Source organism: Tympanuchus pallidicinctus, unplaced genomic scaffold (genome assembly GCF_026119805.1).
Source record: "Tympanuchus pallidicinctus isolate F22 unplaced genomic scaffold, pur_lepc_1.0 scaffold26, whole genome shotgun sequence".
In the NCBI taxonomy this organism is placed as follows: Eukaryota; Metazoa; Chordata; class Aves; order Galliformes; family Phasianidae; genus Tympanuchus; species Tympanuchus pallidicinctus.
The window spans coordinates 12,991,699-13,012,095 of NW_026294743.1; the positions used below are offsets into that span (position 1 = coordinate 12,991,699).

A 20,397-nucleotide genomic window follows, 5' to 3' on the forward strand; every position below is an offset into this window, starting at 1 on the left:
AAGAAAGGGATTAAAAATCACACGTGATTCAGTAATGATATACTATAAATGCTCTCTAACAGTTACATTTTTTACAATCTCAGTAGTGGAATGATAAGAAAGCAAGATAATCAGTAAACTTACTCTACTACTTCAAATGTGAAATGGTATCACAAGAAAAGTCAAACCTGTAGAACTGTAAAACTCAGAATCACTTCTCACTGTCATCTTAAATTATCTCCTATACCTCTACATATCTCCTGTACCTACACATTTTGGTACATGAGATGCATTCTGGAGCTGAAAAGCTGAGTAATCTATCACAATTTATTATTAAAAAAATCCATTTCAGCCTTTTCTGGCTATATGTGGATTTTCCTGTTACATAAATAATCACGTTTCTATACATCCAGTAATGTTCGTTTGGTCTTTTTCATGTGTGCACTGATGTGTGTCTGTGTAAAGACATTAAAGAGGCAACAATTTCTGGCAGAAAATATTTTTATTTTCTCCAAAATATCGAATTTTATATAGAGTGTAAGGTACTCCTTACTTAGAAAGAAAGTAATACCTTATAAAACGCTGAAGGAGGGGATCCTTTCGCTCCATGAACTTTCACTGCACCACCTTCAAAACCTGGAGTGGTTAAAAAAAAAAAATCAATACTGAAGCTTCTTCAGAATAACTTCAAAGACTTGCTTTATGTTAACCAAATGCATTCTATCAGAAAAACAAATCACTGATAGCTGTACTTCCACAGAAGAGAGAACCTTCTACAGAACAGTCCTCTCTGCCTTCTGAACTGAAACATGATGGCTATAATTCTAACTTCAACTTGTCTTTTAACAAAATGCTTGAAATGTTTATATCAACATTGTAATTACTTAACACAGAAAGAAACCTTGTAAGTTCAGATCCAGTAGTTATTTTCCACTTAACAACCAGTTAACCAGCTCACACACACAAAGCACATCATTTACTGCAGCTTGCTGGAGTGGACAACAGTCCCTCACACTTGGCAAAGAAACAGAACCAGAACGATGTGAAAACTTATTTGCTGATAGCTCATAAGTGAAGGGATCGTTTAACTTCAGCATTCTTCTTGATAATAGAAACAGAACAATCTGAATATATGCTCTTGTGCAACTCCTTTGTTCAGTATCAGGTATATTAATAACAAGAAGAAATGAGAAAACGCTGCCATGTCATCAGGTTCAAACTTCAAGTTTGACCTGGAATAAGTAGGTGAAGTCCCTTAAAAATCAGCAGTGCAGGATCAGCATCTCATGTCAAACCAACAGCATTACACAGCAGCTAATCTGTGCTTGCAGATATTTAGGAAACAGTTTCGAGCTTTACAGAAATACTCTGATGTGATCCAAACAAAAAATCCCTTCAGAACACATCTGAAAAACGGAATCAGACTGACCTTAGTTTTGTGTATCACGCATAAATATCATCACTCTCTGCAAGGCTGAAATAAGGTTTGTTCAACAGAAGAAACTGTTTTCTTTGTCAACAGAAAACAATATCTCTACGGTCAGTAAAAATCTGGAAGACTTTCATATAGCTGGTTAAGGAGTAACATAAACAAAACAAAATGCATGACATCCATTGACTAAAAGAAAACAGAAGCACCTCTCAGTTCAAACATTGTCACTAATCCAGCAGGACAATAAAATCAGCAATGTAAACAGCAAAACCAGATAGCATGCCCTGCTTTTACTGGTGTACGTGTCAAAGCACTTCAAACTAAAAATATTTAAGAAATCTGTCCATTTTCCATCTGCTATATTTCTAAGAAGACTAACTGAAAGTTCATGTGAAAGTTCATTTTAAGTTCAAACATGTCATATCGGGTCATTTGTAAGCTGAGAGTTCATAGGAAGGTTAGGGTGCTCTTTTTCTTTTTTCTTAAAAAAAAAAGACAAAACTAGTGGCTACGAGCAATAAACTGCTCTTATCAGAGTGCCGTTCAGTTATGTTGCATGAGCACAAGGTTCACTGTACGGTTTTACAGTACTTTTATTATTGAAGCAATGTGTTTTTCCCAGGAAGTTCTTAATTTGAAATTTCAGCTGTTGTAAGTCTTACAAAGGCACTCAGCATACTGTCACAGGTTCAGTTCCATTAGAATGAAAATGAATATACGTGTCACAGGTGGAGTAAGACTTTATCACACACTCTAATCCAATCAACAAATCTCGCAGTTCAGGGCTTTTTGAGTTTTGTTTTGTTGCTTTGCCTTCAAGTCCAAACTTGAAACAAGTGTTATATGCACCTTTAGCCTGTTGGCTGTTCATGCGACTGTTGTAGGTTTGAGGATGGAAATCTACCTCTTCTAACACATGTCTTCCAGTGGATGTCTTCTACCTAAGCAAGCTTCTACCACTGTGATCCAACTAATTATGCCTAGGGAAAACACTATGATTAAGTGATGCTTAGAACAACACAGCTGCTCATTATTACATTTCTAATGAGTTTTTTTAATTAAATACACCTTTTCCAGCAAATAAACTGAGCTGGAGTTTAAAAAAAAATACAAAATCACAGTGGAGCACAGTTCAAAGTCTTGGCTGGTGTTAGATATGCCTTAAAAGTGAAGCAGTAAGAGCGGTGATCAAAGACTTAGATTACCAGTAAGAACACTAGGAGTATGGTTACAATTCCTAAGACAATTTCTAACAAAGTTCCTTGGAAAAAATGAACTTAGTCCTTGCAAGGAACTTTGTTTCTACAAAAAAAATCAGTTGGTTACAATACGATGCCTTCAGGAATTGATATGGCAAGGAATACACAGATAAAACACGGAAATTAAAGCAATAGCTTTAGTTGGATCATCTAGCTTACACATCTCTTAACATACAGGCAGACTAACCTGGAATTTCAATGATGGAAACTTGAGAAAAGTCACAGGTGACATCTGGTAAAAGGTAGCGCTGAGGATTGCCCACTTCATACACCAGCTGTTCAGCCACAGTGCCAAAGGAGATCAGCCCCCCTGTGTCGGGTGGTTTGGAAATAATGAAGTCTCCTTCAGAAGAGCACTCTACAATGGGAAAGCCTATGTTGTGCCTAAAATAATGGAAAGAAACGGAAAACATGGAAAGAAACCATGATAAATACGAGGTGAAAAGAGAAACGACATAGCAGAATTTCATGGTAATTACTAATTAAGTAAACTCGATCAAGATTTAGAATGTAGCTTGGCGCTTCTGCAGAAGCGAAGGAAAAGCACTAAATAAGTTAACCAAAATAAGAGGATGCATTTTATTGCCCATCAAAGAATGACACATGGAACACCAAACACCAACTGCAAGCAGACAGGAGTGGAGAATGACGCTGCTAACTACATTACTAATGTAACCACCAAAAGCAGAGCAGAAGCTGGAAGATTTAGATGACTTTTATTAAGGAAGTAAATTCAGCAGAAAAACATGATGGCTAATTCTAGCCCAGCTAGCTATAGCAGCACACCCAGCATCAAGGGTGAACGCAAGGAAATGTATTCTGCAGTCTGAAATTGTAAAAAGGATGCCAAAGCACAAAGGGAGTAGGAAACAGAAATAATCAGAAACACATGAAGGACAATATTTCCTTTTTTCTGATAAGTTTTCACAGAAAAGTGAAGACAGAAGACAGGAACACGTGAAAGTAAGATGTCTAGCCCAAAAATAATAATAAAAGCAGGAATTAACAGAAAATTACAAGGCGTAACTAAGACAAAAGCAGTAAAATAGAAAACTACATCTCTCTATAGATGAACGTACAGAAAGCAATCAAATAGCTCATAGTAATGAGCTCGTGCTGATTTATATAGTAGCAGGGTAGATTTTTCAAGGTTATGTGTAAGATATCCAGGTATTTGCTTTCCATGTTATAAAGCTTTTCCTTTACAGATCATTTCTAGGAGCAAAAGAAATAACCTAGAATTAAAAAGCTGAAAATTGAAGCAGTCTTTACACTCTCACAGAAGGGCTACCTGGCTCACTTCCCCTCAAAAGTTAGAAATCTGTGGAAATCAATGTTAGAGAGAGAAAAAGAATCCAAATAAAGGAGATAAAGCCCCCTGAAAAAGCAAAACTCTTCTCAAATAAAAAGGTGCTTACTATCACCATTCCCACTACAGTCAGTGATCTTCAGGTCCTTCGTATATAATTAAAATGAAATTAATTATGTTTGGGTGCTGGAGGGAACCATGCGCTGAATGTACAACCAAACTGGCTATTAGCAAAGGTTACAAGAACATAGTTTGCATAACATGCATTCACAAACTTTTAAAGGAAGTAAGCAAAGAAAGCAGTGAACTCTGAAATGACATTAGCAAAAGTTCATGGGAGTTTGGACAGATTCCTTATCTTGGGAAGCTTAAAACATAATCCTTTTTTAAAATAATGGACTTAAGAGAGAAGATTTGTTACCAGAGATCAGCAACTTTAATACTGCTAGCATACAAAACTTGGAAAGTACAGTAGCTGGAGGACACCTAGAAAAGCCCACCAGGAATCAGCAAGGATTATACTTCATTTGTCTGATCTTTGAAACTATTTAAACCATGAACGAGATAGAGGGTATTAAAAAAGGAAAGAAAAGAAGAAAAAGAGGGAAAAAGTGAAAAAACATAAACCGAACCCTGTGAATACAACAAAAAATATATAAATCTGATTCTAAATGATTACAATATAGGGTTGGGTTTTTTTTTGTCTGTTTGTTCGGAGGGAAAGAAAGGGATGAAAGTTGGCAGCAGGATGTAACATTCTCCATTTTAAAGTGACAAGAAAATATCCAAGAAACATCCATCAGACAAGAAATATCATCCATCATCCAAGAAATATCCATCAAACCTCTTAAGTCAAGACCAACCATCTTTTATCTATTCTATAATATCTATTAAAGGTCTGTAACTATCCCAACTTTATAGGTAATGAGACACATGCAGGAAGCAAAGTAACTCACACACAGCCTATGATCACAGACTGAACAAGATGAGAATTAAAGAGCTGTCAACTGCTCAGTGCTATTCTCCTATCCCTTATCTGCCTGCATCAGGTGCCTTGCTAGCAGGTTGAACGCAGCTTATTCGAATCACTTACCCAATGTGAAATTGCTTCCACTGAGACAGATAATGCAGTCTGCCCTGCTGCACCAGGAGCAGACATCCCTACCTGTAACCTACTTTAAGTCGCCGTCACAGACAGGATGTTCATGCACCCATTGAAATTGCATGTCCTCAGTGAAATTGTTCCGAAGGAAAAAGAGGTAAACTGCAGACACACACCTTCCCACCACTGCTTCTGAGCTACTAACACAGACTGAACTTCAGTTTAACCAAGCCTTACCCTCAGAAGACTTGATTCATTACACAAAACATGACTGCGAAAATCCACGTGTTCTATATTACCTCAGAGATGTCAGTAACAATTCATATTAAAGCATGCCTTCTTAAAATAAAAAACTATTTTTATGCTGCTGCAAGATACTACTTAATTTTAATTTTTATTTTGGAAACAAACAGAGCTAAGCCACCCCTATGACATGATTCAGTCAAGTGACAGCTATTTAAACCTGGAGTTACAGCCACCTAGCAGCAAATATCTGCACGAGGTCTTCTAGTACATACCATATCTACCTTCCACTGGAAGAAGAAATTCCTTCCCCAGCTTACCACTATGCTGAATGACTATGGAGCATATGACACTTGCTCTGTAGCATGCCAGCACAAACCAACACAGCCCACAGCCATGCTGTAATTTAGCACAGTACAGCAAGATCACAAAACTGAACCTGAACGTTGCTAGTAGTCAACAACAGTTACAGTACCCAAAGTGGCAGAGAGTCAGGTGGCACTGCAGTTCTTTCTTCAATAAGAGAACTACAGCAGTTTAGTGACAGAATCATAGAATGGCTGGTGTTGGAAGGGACCTGAAGGACCATTTTGTTCCAATCCTCTTCGATAGGCAGGAACACCTTCCACTAGGACAGGTTGCTCACAGCCCCATCCTGCCTGGCCTTGAACACCGCTGGGAAGGGGGCATCCACAGCTTCTCTGGGCAACCTGTTCCACTGCCTCATCACCCTTCTCAGGGAAGAATATCTTCCTAATACCTGATGTAAATCTATACTCTTTTAGTTTAAAGTTGTTATTTCCTTGTCCTGTCATTATACTCCCAATAGAATCCTTCTCCAGCTTTCTTTACTGGAGGAGATAAAATTCCTCAGTGGGATGAGGCAATATAAATGACTCTGAAAAGAAACTCCTGAAATGAACTCTAACTGCTATATCATCTTGTAATTAATATAATACAATACTCAAGATAAATATGAAAGTACTACTCTGGAAACATTTTGAGCAGTTCTTTAATAGTTAAAATGCAGAAGGAATAATAAACATGAGTTTGTGAAAGGAGAGAATAACAAACGTCACTTCATCCAAAATGTGTTTTGAGTTGCATTTTTGGTATTTAACAATTAAATTGTATGTATCAGTAAACCACAGAACTGAATAAATCCAAGCTAAGACTAATCCTCAGAATCTCATTCCAATTGGTTAGAGGAGGAGTTACCAGTTAAAGTGGGTCCTCACTGACTACAGTGGTAACAAAGGCCCCAAACTGGTCTTGCTGAAGAAGCCATCTTCTGATTATTGGCAACAGAAGATGGGACAGCATACTGTTGTACATTCACTAGCAGAAGATCACAAGAAAGAAAAAGAACCCACAATATTGCATACGACAAGTAGGCAGACCAAAGTCCAATCTGGTTGTGATATCAACTTTTAGCTTTATAGATAAAGCAGTTTCCTGGGCGACACAACAAACATTATGCTGAGGAGAACTCTAAACCACGTGTCCCAACTCCCTGGGCACCTATTTTAGACTGAATGTTATTGGGCAAAAAGTAAGAATTGCTATCACTTCCAGCAATGTTTTTATAACCCATTCAAAACTATTTATCTGTGGCCAGCAAGGTCAGCACATGCTTTTGGATAGGTAACACACATGCACACCTACATGTAGGTATCAACACATATCCAAGCTCTGCTGCAACTCCTGTTGTGCACTGTTGTGTACTGATCATAACACCTACCTCCTCTAACTAGGGAATTTCACAGTATACACAGCATGCGTACTCTAAATGCCTTGAGAATTTCAGGCCAAACAAGCTGCCAGGCAGCTTCAGCTGCGTGCAATAGGTGGTGCACACCACACTGAGAGAAAAAGGCACACCACATTGCTTCATCTGGGACTGGAACAGAATCCAGTATGCTAGTCCCCACAGCAATCTGGATCCAGCCCTTAAGAGACTACAACTACTGACTTACCCTTTTGGTCATCCCAGGCCAGAGGATTATGCAGTCTCAACCACTGTACACTCTTGGCTTAGGGCAAAATTTCAGTGTTTATCATCTCCTCAAAATGATTATTTTACTGATCAGCATTAGCTTATTCTCTCCTGCATTTCAAAACAAAACAGAACAGTGTACTAGTCACCCACTGACACTAAATAATAATGAGACAGCAATGTCTGGGGTTAATCAAAGTGAAATACAAAGGTGTGCATTATCAGTATACCTCTGACATCACAGTCCATTCTGACACTGCCATGAATTCCCTGAGTGCCATGCCACTAGGGATCAAACACGGAGCAGTGACGTGCTACTCGCTTCTTTTCTTCACCTAATATATATATCACTGCACAAATAACAGAAAAGGAGTAGGTGTCTTCTTTGACAGCATTTACTTATAATCAGTAATTTAAGAACGCTGATTAGTCTTCTACAAACTCAATGATTTCTTCAATTTTCTCCGCTAAGCATCAGAGAATCCACACAAGGAACGACTCAGGCAGCTTTTGCCTAACTGGGAACAACAAATAGTTGAGTTTCATAGGCCTAAAATTCGATTTTCTTTTGTATTTTTTTCCTGTTCAAAACTCAGAAAAGCCAGTAGTCTTTCTTAGCAGTGCACTCAGATCTGCCTCAGCAGCTGAAGACTGAACAGCAACTTGACTACTGTTCAAAACCAAACCTACCTTCTGCAATGAAATGTGAGGGAACAAGAGAGATTGCCTTCTAGCATTCACTGGAGAACAGTGTAAGTATTGTGAAAATATCCTTAAGCTCTAATGTAAAGGTCCAGTAACTGTTCACAGACATGAATGCTAAGCATTCTCAGCCACAAGACCACACTCACAGAGGTGAGAAATTAACGTGCCTTTGACATAACATACTACTGAGAACAGACATTTCGACCTGGCTTCTTCTTCCCACATTTAATGACTTCACTGGGCTGGTTTTGATATAAACTTGCATATCTGATTTATTGAGATTTAGATTACACAGATTACTTCAGAAGGCTTAAAAATGTAGCTCTTTTTAAAGTAAGTACAAATCATTAACAGACTATACTCAAGTGAATTCTGCAAGCCCTGAGCCAGCAGGCCTCCAACTTCTATCATTAGTGAAGAAATGAATTTGATTATATAGATTTGCACACACTGAAAACTGATTCAGGATGTCCAAATAATCAGAAGAATTCATACCAAGTTTCCTGAACTTACAGACAGGCTACTACTAACTATGCTATCAAATGGAAAATTCACTTACTTATAAACCAAGAGTTTTCATAACACTTGGGGCACTCTCAAAGTAATGCCTCCTATTTATTCCTACGCAGACTACAACAGATACAAAGAACAGAACAGTATTTTCTGATAGAACAAATTCCCAGCTACGAAACACTGTTTTTCAACACAGTCATCACTATCAACCATGCATTCTCAGCAGCAATGAACAAGAGCCTGTGACTGCCATTTCTGATTGAAAAATACTCAAAAATACAGAGCTGCCAAGATTTTTAATAGGAAAATGTATCCTGTGGGTCCCCGCAGGACCAGAGCCAAACAAAAACCATCCTTTTCTCTTGTATCTTTCCCACAGTTCTTTAGCTCTCCATCAGGTAAAGGCAGTGTTGACTTCGATGGACAACGCATGAGTCAAGACTCCTTCCTTTCATCCCAAGGAAAACAGGAATAAACTGCAACTGGAGAATCACTTACTGCGTGCCAAATATGCCCCACAACTGCTTTTAAGCTACTCTTAAAAACAAGTTCATCAAAAGCAGACTACATGAGCCTTTTCTCATGGCAGCTCTCAGCAGGCAGAAACCTATGAGAAGGTCTCACTTAGTACATCTGAACACAAGTAGTGCATGCAACACTTTTTCAAAGATCAGTAACGTGTATGCAGGCACCGACAGTTCAAAACTGGGAGACTGGGACATACAGAAAAGGAGGACGGTGGAATACGTGGCAGGAGAGGACTTTGGCATCCCTGACAAAGCAAGCTGTGTAAGCCTGGACAATGCACAACTCTGACCTAACTCAACATGTAACGTATTCTTATTGTCTTTTCCATTACACACACACACTCCTCTCATGGCAGGGGGGTTGGAAGCAGATGATCTTTCAAACCAAGCCGCTCTATTGGTAGGATGAATTAGAAACTGATTTTTGTAACAGATGACCTTATATTCGGCCCCGCCTTCAGAAGAGGGGTTGGAACTCGATGATTCTACCAACCCAAGCCATTCTATGATTCTATGATTTGGTCTACTACAAACACACATGCTGTTGTCAGAGTTACTTACCAGTCTGGTACCAAATGCCAGTCAGTGAATATTCCACCAGTACACTGAGCACCACATTCAATAAGATGACCTGCAAGGCTGGGAAAACAGCAAGTGCTCAAACAACAAAATATTCTGTAAAAGGACGCATCATAAATCCAGTCTGAAAATATAATCATACAATGGAAATAAAGCTGAACATGCTCATTTTTTTTCCTCCCTAGAATTTTGTTTACAAACTGCATTAAACATAAGTAGGAATTCTGAAAGATGACTAAGAAGAGTTTAAAAGAGCAATGTTTCACATGAAAAAACGTTTGGCACATTCCACCAAAAGTCAAGTTCCGTTAGTCATTTCAGAAAGTACTGATCTAAAGTCAGTATTTTAGCTTTTCACTTTGCCTGTAACTGAAAACATGCAAGGCCCATTTTTGATCAAGAGCTGTACAGTCTCACACAGCATGAAGGATATCTCTGAACAGAACACACTGCAATTTTCAAATCTTTAACTGTGGTATTTCATAAATGTGTGAGTGAATTACAGGCAAGATCTTGATCTCTCAAAACTGATTACTAACTTCAATCCCAAGTCAGCAGAGCTGGAGTTTCTTTCTGCAATAATTCTCTAGCAATAGGAGGTCTAATGCCACTACTACTAGATGCAATCAGCTTAATTAAGTAGCCACCCATTTTAATGGGCTTCTGTGTAGTACGATGAGCTGCAGAAAAATGAAATTAGATGACAGGATTTCACCTAGTACTTTCCACAACAGATTCATAATCTTAGGATTTACAGCTAGGGTTTGCAAGTGGGGCTATTCATATTCAGCTTCTGCAACACCAGGTAAGCATGCTGACCTATGACCAGGACTCCTTTGGCCTATCTTTGAAGACAATAGTTGCTGTCAACCTCAACTACTCAAACTGATGGACAAACAGAAAAAGCTGGAGTCACAGTTCTGTACCATGAGACGTCACAGGAAGCTAACCTGTTCAATCATTAATTTTCTCCTTTTATTTTACTGAATTGGTTCCAAAACAATAGTTTTTAAATTTCAGTTTCAAACATAATAGGATTCAGTGAGCCTTAAAGAACCATAATCAAAATCTTTATTTTGAATAACTTTCTAATAATGAGCTCAGTAATAATATCCAAATTCCCAAAATGCTTCAAAAATCATTATCCTGGCATTATACAAATGAAATACAGATTTACCCATTTCTTCTTATATCATTTACCTTCCTGCAGCTAGCAAGTCAAATTCATCCCTATTCCAGCCAAACTAGAAGAGAAATACAAACATATTACTTATGTAGAAGTCTTACACAGTACAGGAGACTGACTTGATTAACAATATATTTATCATATTTTTACTTAACTGCAAAAAGAACAATCTAGTTAACTGGCAAGAGCTGTAGGTGGATCTGAGGTGCTAAGCAGTAAATCCCTGGGAGTAGTCTGATGTGTTTCAGTTTTCACTGAAATTTTTTATCACCCCTCAAAAATATAAATTCTTAAAGTCAAACCCTCTTCAAAAAAGTCTAGCACCTTTTTTTTTTTACATGTAAGCAAAGCACTGTATTTTTCCAACCTCTGAAAATTATCAGTTCCTAGACTACCACCTAGCAGTATGCCTTCTCTTTAACTACAGACTTCAACAGAAAGCAAGAGATAAATAAAAAAAAAATCAATGTAACAGAAACTTCCCTGATGTATTTTTTTCTTGGACCTTGTTCTCATTTACTAGGAGAGTCGGACTGAAGTGGCGAAGACTGAGGGCAGCCTCGATTGCAGCGACCATGAGATGGTAGAGTTCAGGAACTCACGTGGCAGGAACAGAATACTGAGTAGAATCACAACCCTGGACTTCAGGAAGGTCAACAATTGCTAGGGGAAATCCCATGGGATAGGGTACTTGAAGGTAAAGGGACCCAAGATGGTTGGTTAGCATTCAAGCACCACCTCTTCCAAGCTCAAGATCAGAGCATCCCAACAGGTCAAGAAAGGGAGTCAGGAGACCTGCACGGTTCAACAGGGAACTGCTGGGCAAACTCAAGTGGAAGAGGAGAGTCTACAGACCATGGAAGGAGGGGCTGGTCACATGGGAGGAATACAAGACTGTTGTCAGAGGATGCAGGGAGGAAAGCTAAGGCCTCCTTAGAATTAAAACTTGCATGAAGAGCCAAGGAAAACAGAAAGGACTTCTTCAAATACACTGCAGATAAAACTTAACACCAGAGACAATGTCGGGCTACTAATGAATGAGGTGGGTGCTCTGGTGACAGAAGATACGCAGCAGGATGAGTTACTGAATGCCTTCTTTGTCTCTGTCTACACTGCTGGAGGCTGTCCTGAGCAGCTCCGTACCCCTGAGGCTCCAGAGGAAGTCATAATCAAGGAGTTTGCCTCAGTTGATGAGGACTGGCTTAAGGACCAATTAAGCAACCTGGACATCCATAAATCCATGGGTTCTGATGGAACGCACCCACAGGTGCTGAAGGAGCTGGCAGAAGTCATTACTAGGCCACTCCATTATCTTTGGTAAGTCATGGGGAATGGGAGAGGTGCCTGAGGACTGGAGGAAAGCAACTGTCACTCCAGTCTTCAAAAGGGCCAAGAAGAACCCAGGTAACTATAGACACGTCAGGCTCACCTCCATCCCTGGCAAGGTGATGGAACAACTTATCCTAAGCACTGTCTCCAGGCATATCAAGGACAAGAGGATCATTAGGGGCCATCAACATGACTTCACCAAGGGCAAGTCATGCTTAACCAACCTGGTAGCCTTTTATGAAGACATAATCAGGGGGATAGATGACAGTAAAGCAGTGGACATGGTCTACCTTGATTTTAATAAGACATCTGACACCATCTCCCCACATCTCCTGCAGTTATACTAAGGAAATGTGGTCTGGATGACTGCGTAGCGAGGTGGACTACTGTGAACTGGCTGAAGGATGATTCCTGGCTGATCTAATCTAGAAGTTCTTGCTCCAGCAGGGGGATTGGAATAGATAATCTTAGAGGTTCCTTCTAACCCTGACATTCTGTGATTCCGTGATTTTTAAAATATGCATCAAAAGAAAGCCTCTATTTTCCATAGCAAGTGGTCATTAACAAAACCACACAATAGTCTGTGTTGGAAGAGACCTTTAAGACCACCTAGTTCCAACCCCGCTGCTGTAGGCAGGGACACCTCCCACCAGACCAGGTTGCTCACAGCCCCATCCAGCCTGGCCTTGAATGCCTTCAGGGAGGGGGCATCCACAGCCTAACTGGGCAGCCTGTTCCACTGTCCCATCACCCTCACAGTAAAGAACTGCTTCCCAATATCTAGTCTAAATCTACCCTCTTCCAGTTTAAAACCCCTTCCCCTTGTCCTGTCGCTACCTGCCCTTATAAAAAGTCCTTCCTCAATTTTCCTGCAGGCCCCTTCAGGTACTGGAAAGCTGCTATAAGGACCCCTTGGAGCCTTCTCTTCTCCAGGCTGAAGAGCCCCAGCTCTCTTAGCCTGTTCCCACAGAGGAGGTTCTCCAGCCCTCTGATCATCTTCGTGGCCTTCTCTGGACCCACTCCAACAGCTCCATGTCTTTCTTGTGTTGGGGGCCAGAACTGGACACAGAACTCCAGGTGGGGCCTCATGAAGGCAGAGCAGAGTGGTAGAATCAGCTCCTTCGACCTGCTGTATTTACAGCCTATTCAAAGCAGTTCAGAAATCCACATATCCTGCTCGTATTATTTGAGGAAACTTGGTGAGTTTGAGATACATTGTTCAACTACTTAAAATAAAACTGCTTACCCACTGGACAAGACCATACACCACCACTGCACAAAACCAGATCTACTACTGCCACCTTGCGGTACTGAAAATACATTTCTTCTTTAACCTTATGTTGAATTTTAAAGCTGGGGAAAAATAAAAAGCAACCCAAAAACAAGAGCAAAATGCTGGTGAAACGTGGCAAAGTTCCCTCCACTTCACTGAAATTTTTTCAAATTTCACTGTACTTAAGAACATAAATATCCCTGTTATAGATTTAGCTGAAGTGAAACAGCAGTAAAAACTTTCATACGTGCATGCCAACAAAGTGAAACAAAAATGAAAGAGCTCATCATTTTTCAATTAAAATTTCCGAAGTAGCAAAAAAACCTTAACGATTCCCAAACAGTCATTCTCTTCTGCTCATCATCACCTTGTAAATAGCTTGTACTTACAGAGTGAATGAGCGGCCCTAATACAATCCCGCTGTCGACGCATCTACCAGTGATTACAACGTCAGCCCCAAGGTCAAGAGCTCTGCTTACTGGTCTTGCCCTACAGGTAAAAAGCAATATGTATTCTTACTTTTTGACACACCATCACAAACAAAACAAGAATCACTCAGTGAGTCTGCATGAAATCAGCTTTGTTCACACAACAACTAAGTGTTGTTAATATTTTTAAAAGCAAGCATCGAACATCCAATCAATTTCATGACAACTGAAAGACTTGTCTTGACATTCATTCAAAATATCCTGAAACACAATGTATCTTGTTTTACCACGAGTAATAGGAAATACAAAGTGTTTTGAGAGAAAATAATAACTACTCCTATTTCATTTGTAGGTGAGTGTATAAAGACCAACAGCAGGGACACCAACACTAAAATTTGACCAGATGACTTCCAGAGGCCCCTTCCAACTTAATCTATTCTGTAATTTGATATTATTCACAAAGACAGGCTGCTGACTTGGTCCTCCAAACTTAAACCCTTCACGTCAATCTCAATTAAGTATTACTGGAACTCAAAGAATCAGCCAACTTCAAGTAAAGTGTCGTGCAGTTGTTACTTCTGAAGAAACTCAAGCAACAGGTTTTCCAGATTGGTCGAGTAAAAGTTGGGCTTGCAGAGGTTGGTAAATGTGAGGGTAATGCCATGTCATGGCCTGAACTGAGCACTGGGAAAGGGGTGGCTGGCCCAGGAAGCACAGGTGCAAGTAACTCACCCATGCTTCCTGCATGACCCTGGGTCCAACCTCTCTTGGGCCATTTGAGGGTTAGCCTCCACCTCACAAACCTCTTCTGGATGAAGGCTGCTTTCCAAAGGGTGCTCTGTAGACACAGAACCCTATCACCAACTGTCATCAACTTCTTATATGTGATTACTGATATCCTCAGTGATACTTTGTCTGGTATCTCAAATAATTTATTAGAAGCAATTTCACTGCTTCCAAGGACAAACAGTGAGAAAGCATGGGTTTAGAACCCCAGAGCCACGTGCTCTGGTCAAAGCTATCTAATGATTCTGCCACTGCTTGTGGACTGAAAAACACAAACCATAATCTGGGTGTCTTTAAAAACTAAGAATGCTCTTCTTTGACAGATTCAATAGACTTACTCCTACTTTTTTTTTTTAAGGAAAAAGGTAATGCACAGAAGTTCTTAATGATGTAAGCAAAAATACGTATTTACTGACATTTTAATATTAAAAAATTAAGGATACTGATTAGAGAGACAATAAAATACACTGTGTACAACAACTCATGCACTGGGCACAGTGTCATATAATGGTCATGTGAGAAATGCAAATGGATTTCTATGGGATACTAATAAAGCCATGTAACTACATCTAAAAAGCAGTCAATTAGTAAGCTTGCATCTTACTGGAAAAAAAAAACCAAACACATGAACTCAATCCACCAAACATAAATCAGGAAGGACAGAAGAAATATTTCATAATCTGTAACAGTGATAATTTTTCAGATGTAGTTCATGTACTGAACCAAGAATCAAACTGTAAACATAACTAAGTTTATGGAATTTAAAAAGTTATTTTAAGTATCTACAGAACTTCTTGATTTTATCCAGTACACTATGAAGTTGAATTGTGTATATATACCTACATACACATATACAAACCAAAAGAGAGATTTATATGATTAAGCATCTAATGCAGATGCTATAGAAGAAAAATGTACATGATGAAACTGCTGATCTAAGAAGCTGGTTCATAGCTTTACATTTCAATGCATCCCAGAGAAGGGGCCCATAAAGAAATACTGTTTCCCTGAAACAAATAAAAAAATAAAGCAACATCAAGACTCGCTTGTTTTAGCTTCCATTAGTGAAGCAGAGCCATACACAATGGATTTTTAAACTGCATCTTCCTCATACTAGTCTGCTTTTGTCCTCTCTGCTATGAGTTGCCTTTCCTAAAATTGTGAATCATGAATCACCTGAACTGGAATTAACACCTTCTCAATATTATAAACATTAACCACTGTTTATTAGATTTCATTTATATTACTCATGGTCTGTAATCTTGCAAGGCAAAGATTAACAGAAGGTTAAAAAGAAAATCTAGCAACAACTATAACAGAAAACCCTGAATACAAATGTAAAGAGCAATTTCTTAAAAAATTCTCATTTCTGAGGAACAAATATATGCTGTCTTAAGCACAGCCAAACCCCTGCTGTCTTGCCTGGACACATTTCTGCAAAGTGCAATAGAATGGTACAAGATAATGGTACAAGCCAGAACAGCAGCCAGTCATAATGATTCATTATTTCAATATAAGGGCTGTGCATGACTCCAGCAATGGCAATCCTTAACAATTCCACCATGCAGTGACAGAATGCTCCACTTTTGGAATAAACAGTCTTAATAACTGTAATTATGTCAACTTGGTGTTGAATCAAACCTGAGGATTCTCAGAAGATGTAATGCTAAAGTCACAACTGGCAAGGTTCTAAATTAATAATTTTTTTACAGCTTAAAAGGAGAAAATATTTTCTAGTTTCTTAAATCGTACAAAGGTGAACCTTAAGTGCCTAGGTGGTTATATTTGCAAATCAAAACAGGTTCATGGAGTCAATATACTAAAAATTATTTTTCCATTCAAAAAACAACTTGTTAAAGTAACTCACCCAAGATACACGTTCATGCTATGAACACTCTCTGGAAATGGTTTGCCACTCTCCAAATCAGTGATGCCAGCTCCTCTTAGGTTCTCTTTCTGTCAGAAGACAGACCACCAAATTTATGAGTATTTTGTAGCATCTACTGTAAAACTTCCATTAGCATCAGACAACAGATTCATTTCACAGCAACTCTAACAAGTATAATCATTAAAATTAATAACAAATGCAAATCAGCTGAATGACTAAAAGCTCTAGACACTTATTTTTCTTAGTGCTGGAAAATAAAGATTAAGTCAGTTGTTAAAGAATGCTTTTCCTTTCAAAGATGATCGACAACCATGACGTAATATACTCCTTAGGCTTTCAAATCATCTTTAATTCCTGTAAGACCGAGCAAGTCAAACCTTGCCAGCAGAAATGTTCACTGTAACAGCAATGGTGACGTGGCCAGAAAACAAGGATAATTCTGCAGCTCCAGGCAGTTAATTTCAGAGCACATTAAGTTCCCAGAGAGGCATAGGTGTACTTTGCAAATAAGGAGTTGAACTTAACCTTCTTCACCACGCTCTGTGCACTAAAAAAAACAAGAGCGATTGTTTTAAATGCTTTTAAAAGGGAATGCTCCCTCCGTAGAAGCATTTGAGGCCAGGCTGGATGGGCTGTGAACAACCTGGTCTAGAGGGAGGTGTGCCTGCCCATAGCAGAGGGGCTGGAACTATACGATCTTAAAGGTCCCTTCCAACTTAAACCATTCTCTGATTCATGCTATGAATAAAGATAATACAGAAAGATGCAAAAAATAAATTCGGGCTAATTTTTTTCTCAATACGGAATAACTCACACGGTCCTACTAAGCCTAAAGGCAAAGTGCCATACCTCACTCATTAGGTCATCTCCAGTAATAACAGCTATTTTCAAATCAACGTCTGCCTTCTCTGCCACCTCCTGCAGAGCGGCCGCACAAGCCAGAGGGTTGATCCCACCCGCATTACTGATGACACGAACACCTTTGCAAAAAGAACAAGCACAGAAGCATTAACAGTCACTTCCATTTCTACAACTCAAAGCAAGCTGAAAGACAAGCAAGACACAACCTTTGCGAGGTATGAGGCATCTAATCACGTGAAATACTAAGTCTTGAGCCCCATTAAGTTGGTAAAACAAAAGGAGATCAGACTAAGCCAGTGAGGGACTGCTTTCAGAAAAGTTAATTGTTGCAGGTAGGCCTTATGATGTGGATGACCCCACCGCTCCTGGAGGAGTTCAGCAACGTTTAGATGCTGTACGCGGGATGCGGTTTAGTGGGAAATACTGGTGATAGGTGGATGGTTGGACTGGATGACCTCAGAGGTATTTTCCATCCTGGGTGATTCTACGATTCTACAATTATCTTCTTCCCTTCCTGTAAGAAAGGTGAAAGTGACCACTGAGACAAACACTATGAGGAAATGACAGCATCATACCAGTTCCTACAGGTACAACAGGGGACAGCGACCTTTTAAAGCACTCATACTTTCCAAACAACGTCACTTAAGCAGAAACATCTATTTCTCTGAATTCCAGAGTACATTATCATGGTATTGGGTGCTCAGAGGAAATGCTTTCTCTCTTCCACCCAAACTCAGTAAGCTGTAAAGATGTAGTCATGTAAACAAAAACAACTGCATTAGGAAAAACCGAAGTATTAGAACTGCTTTGGAATGCTGACAAAGACTGTGTTAAACCACGAGATTTACATATTTTAACAAGAGATTTTCAGGCAACTCTCCATTCTCAAACTAAAGCTACAAACAGAATTACCCAGAGGCATGCATACACGTTCACAATCGCAGGCAAGCATTTCACCCGTGCCCTACACATCCCCCCCCACCAGATGCGCACTTCTTGTCGCGTCTTTTGAGCTCACGTCCATAGGGCAGCACAGCACCGGTGCGACAAACAGGAACACAGCCTACACAGAGCTCATTTCGCAACCGCGCTTCATGAAGGTGCGAACACGGAGAGGAGCGCACCTTTCCTGTGAATATCTTTTATGTACGGAGCCATGGCAGCGGAGACGAAATCCGGAGCGTAACCCAGCACCTGCAAAGGCAAACACGGGGCTCGGAAGGGGCACGGCGGAGCCGGAGCCAAGTCCAAAGCCGGCTGTACGCCGACAGCCGCTACTCACGGGAGAGCGGGCTTTGGCAGCCGCCAGCAGCGACATGGTGATCTCGGAGAGGTAATCGAAGACGAGGAAGTCCAGCTTCCCGCCGTACAGCAGCTGCGGCACTGCAGGGAGGAACTCCGTCAGCACCGCTCCCCGCCGGGCCGCGTCCCCGCCCGGCCAGGCTCCCCGTGCCCGCCAGCCCCTCCCGCCGCCTACCCGCGGCCGCCGTGTCCCCCCAGAAGCCCGAGGCGCAGCCGATGCGCACAGCGGCGCCCGCTGGAGGCTCGCAGCCGCCGCCGCGCCGCCGGCTCCAGCGCTGCGGGTGGAGGACGGCCCGGAGCAGCCGCGGCCCGCGGAGCCGCAGCAGCGCGGCGAAGCTCATGGTGGCGGCGGCGGCGCGGGGCTGGAGGGCACCGCCCGTCATCCGGCTCGAGCCCCGGCCCGCCGCGAACGGCCAGCAGGTGGCGCCGTCTGTCCGCGAGTCCGGCGGAGGAGCTCGCGCGTTCGTCCCCGTTTGGTTAAAGACGATTTTCCTTCAGTCGAAACAAGGAGCTCCGGAGCACCCTTTCCTTCTGCAGCTCCGCCGCTGAAGCAGGTCCCAGCCGCGACTTGTCCTTGCTGCCTGTTGCTGGGCCCTCTCCAGTTTCAACGGCAACATTTTGGTGTGCGGGGACAAGAAGCACAAGGCGCGGATGAACAGGAGACGCACCTACGGTGTTCTCTGCTTTGTTCCGTGCTGCCCTTCTTGCAGTTCCAGCGCAATATTTGGGGGTTTCATAATGCTGAGCACTGATACAACGTTTGCACAGAGTTCCCGGCCAGCGGCTCCATCAGGAGCAGCAACGATTGACTCTGAGATCGTCGCTTCATGCACGAGATATTAGGGTTATTTTGATGAAAGCTGACGCAAGTCATTCCAACGACCCTTTCTGTAGCAGACGTGGGAAGCAATGTCCCGTAATGTTGAGGTTTTGGCTTCTCCGTGGCTTCACAAATAGTAGAAAACAATTGTAGAAATTGTTGCTCTTTGACGTCAGGCGGCGCTGTGTGACTTGGAGTGAAGCTGACAGCAACAAGTCTGCGTGCAACGCGAGCACGGAGGTGCAAGTAAGCAGCTCTTGCTGGATAAGGGAAGAAGCTTAATACTAATAAATGCCATCGTTCTAAGGTGTGGCAAGGACCTACATCCACTTGCCCCATTGCTTAATGCGCAGCTTGTGAGGCACATTTTGCTCTCAGAAATTGAGAGAAGGAAAATAACTTGGCTTTAGTTTTTGTGTTGAAGAAAGATAAAAGATCTGATTTTAAAAAAATAAATAAATGTATAACTGTTTTCCTGATCGTAGTTCGAACATTCATTGTTTCATTCGGTGACTAAATGCTTGTATCTACTTCTACTGTGTGAGTGCTGTTAGTGGCTCAGATTTAGGCCTGTGCTTCCTTCTCTGTAAACAGATTTGTGCATCAGCATGAGGCACAGCTGATGTGTAAAGGAAATGTGAGCTTAATCCTTCTCCCACCGTCATCCTGAATTACCAGCAAGATGTCAGGGTAGGCAATGCAGACTACATCATTCCTAAGCAAATAAGCTTTTTGTAGGATTTCTCTGGCAGTCAAGTTTCTGCTGCCTGCAAGAAAGTACAAGCAGTGCATTTCACAGGCTACATTTTTATTGTGAAACCTATTACCTTTTTGCTATGTGTCTGTTAATGCCACTGCAAATAAGTTCCTCTCCAAAACA

At 40.9% G+C, this 20,397-nt stretch overlaps 1 protein-coding gene across 4 annotated transcripts in view; it reads right to left on the bottom strand.

Moving 5' to 3' along the window:
• The window catches only part of LOC128084368 (uncharacterized), a 47,700-nt gene extending 28,611 nt beyond the window's left edge, over positions 1 to 19,089 (bottom strand). For all 4 annotated transcript variants that reach the window (XM_052690359.1, XM_052690358.1, XM_052690360.1 and 1 more), the window contains exons 1-10: positions 18,873 to 19,089; positions 18,678 to 18,778; positions 18,520 to 18,589; positions 17,384 to 17,514; positions 16,514 to 16,602; positions 13,822 to 13,921; positions 10,845 to 10,888; positions 9,627 to 9,704; positions 2,858 to 3,054; positions 551 to 615 (exon numbers count right to left, since the gene is read on the bottom strand). In XM_052690359.1, the coding sequence (XP_052546319.1) occupies positions 551 to 615; positions 2,858 to 3,054; positions 9,627 to 9,704; positions 10,845 to 10,888; positions 13,822 to 13,921; positions 16,514 to 16,602; positions 17,384 to 17,514; positions 18,520 to 18,589; positions 18,678 to 18,778; positions 18,873 to 19,080 (1,083 nt within the window). In that variant the 5' untranslated portion in view covers positions 19,081 to 19,089. The remainder of the gene's footprint in view (positions 1 to 550; positions 616 to 2,857; positions 3,055 to 9,626; positions 9,705 to 10,844; positions 10,889 to 13,821; positions 13,922 to 16,513; positions 16,603 to 17,383; positions 17,515 to 18,519; positions 18,590 to 18,677; positions 18,779 to 18,872) is intronic.
• Positions 19,090 to 20,397: the final 1,308 nt, after the last annotated feature.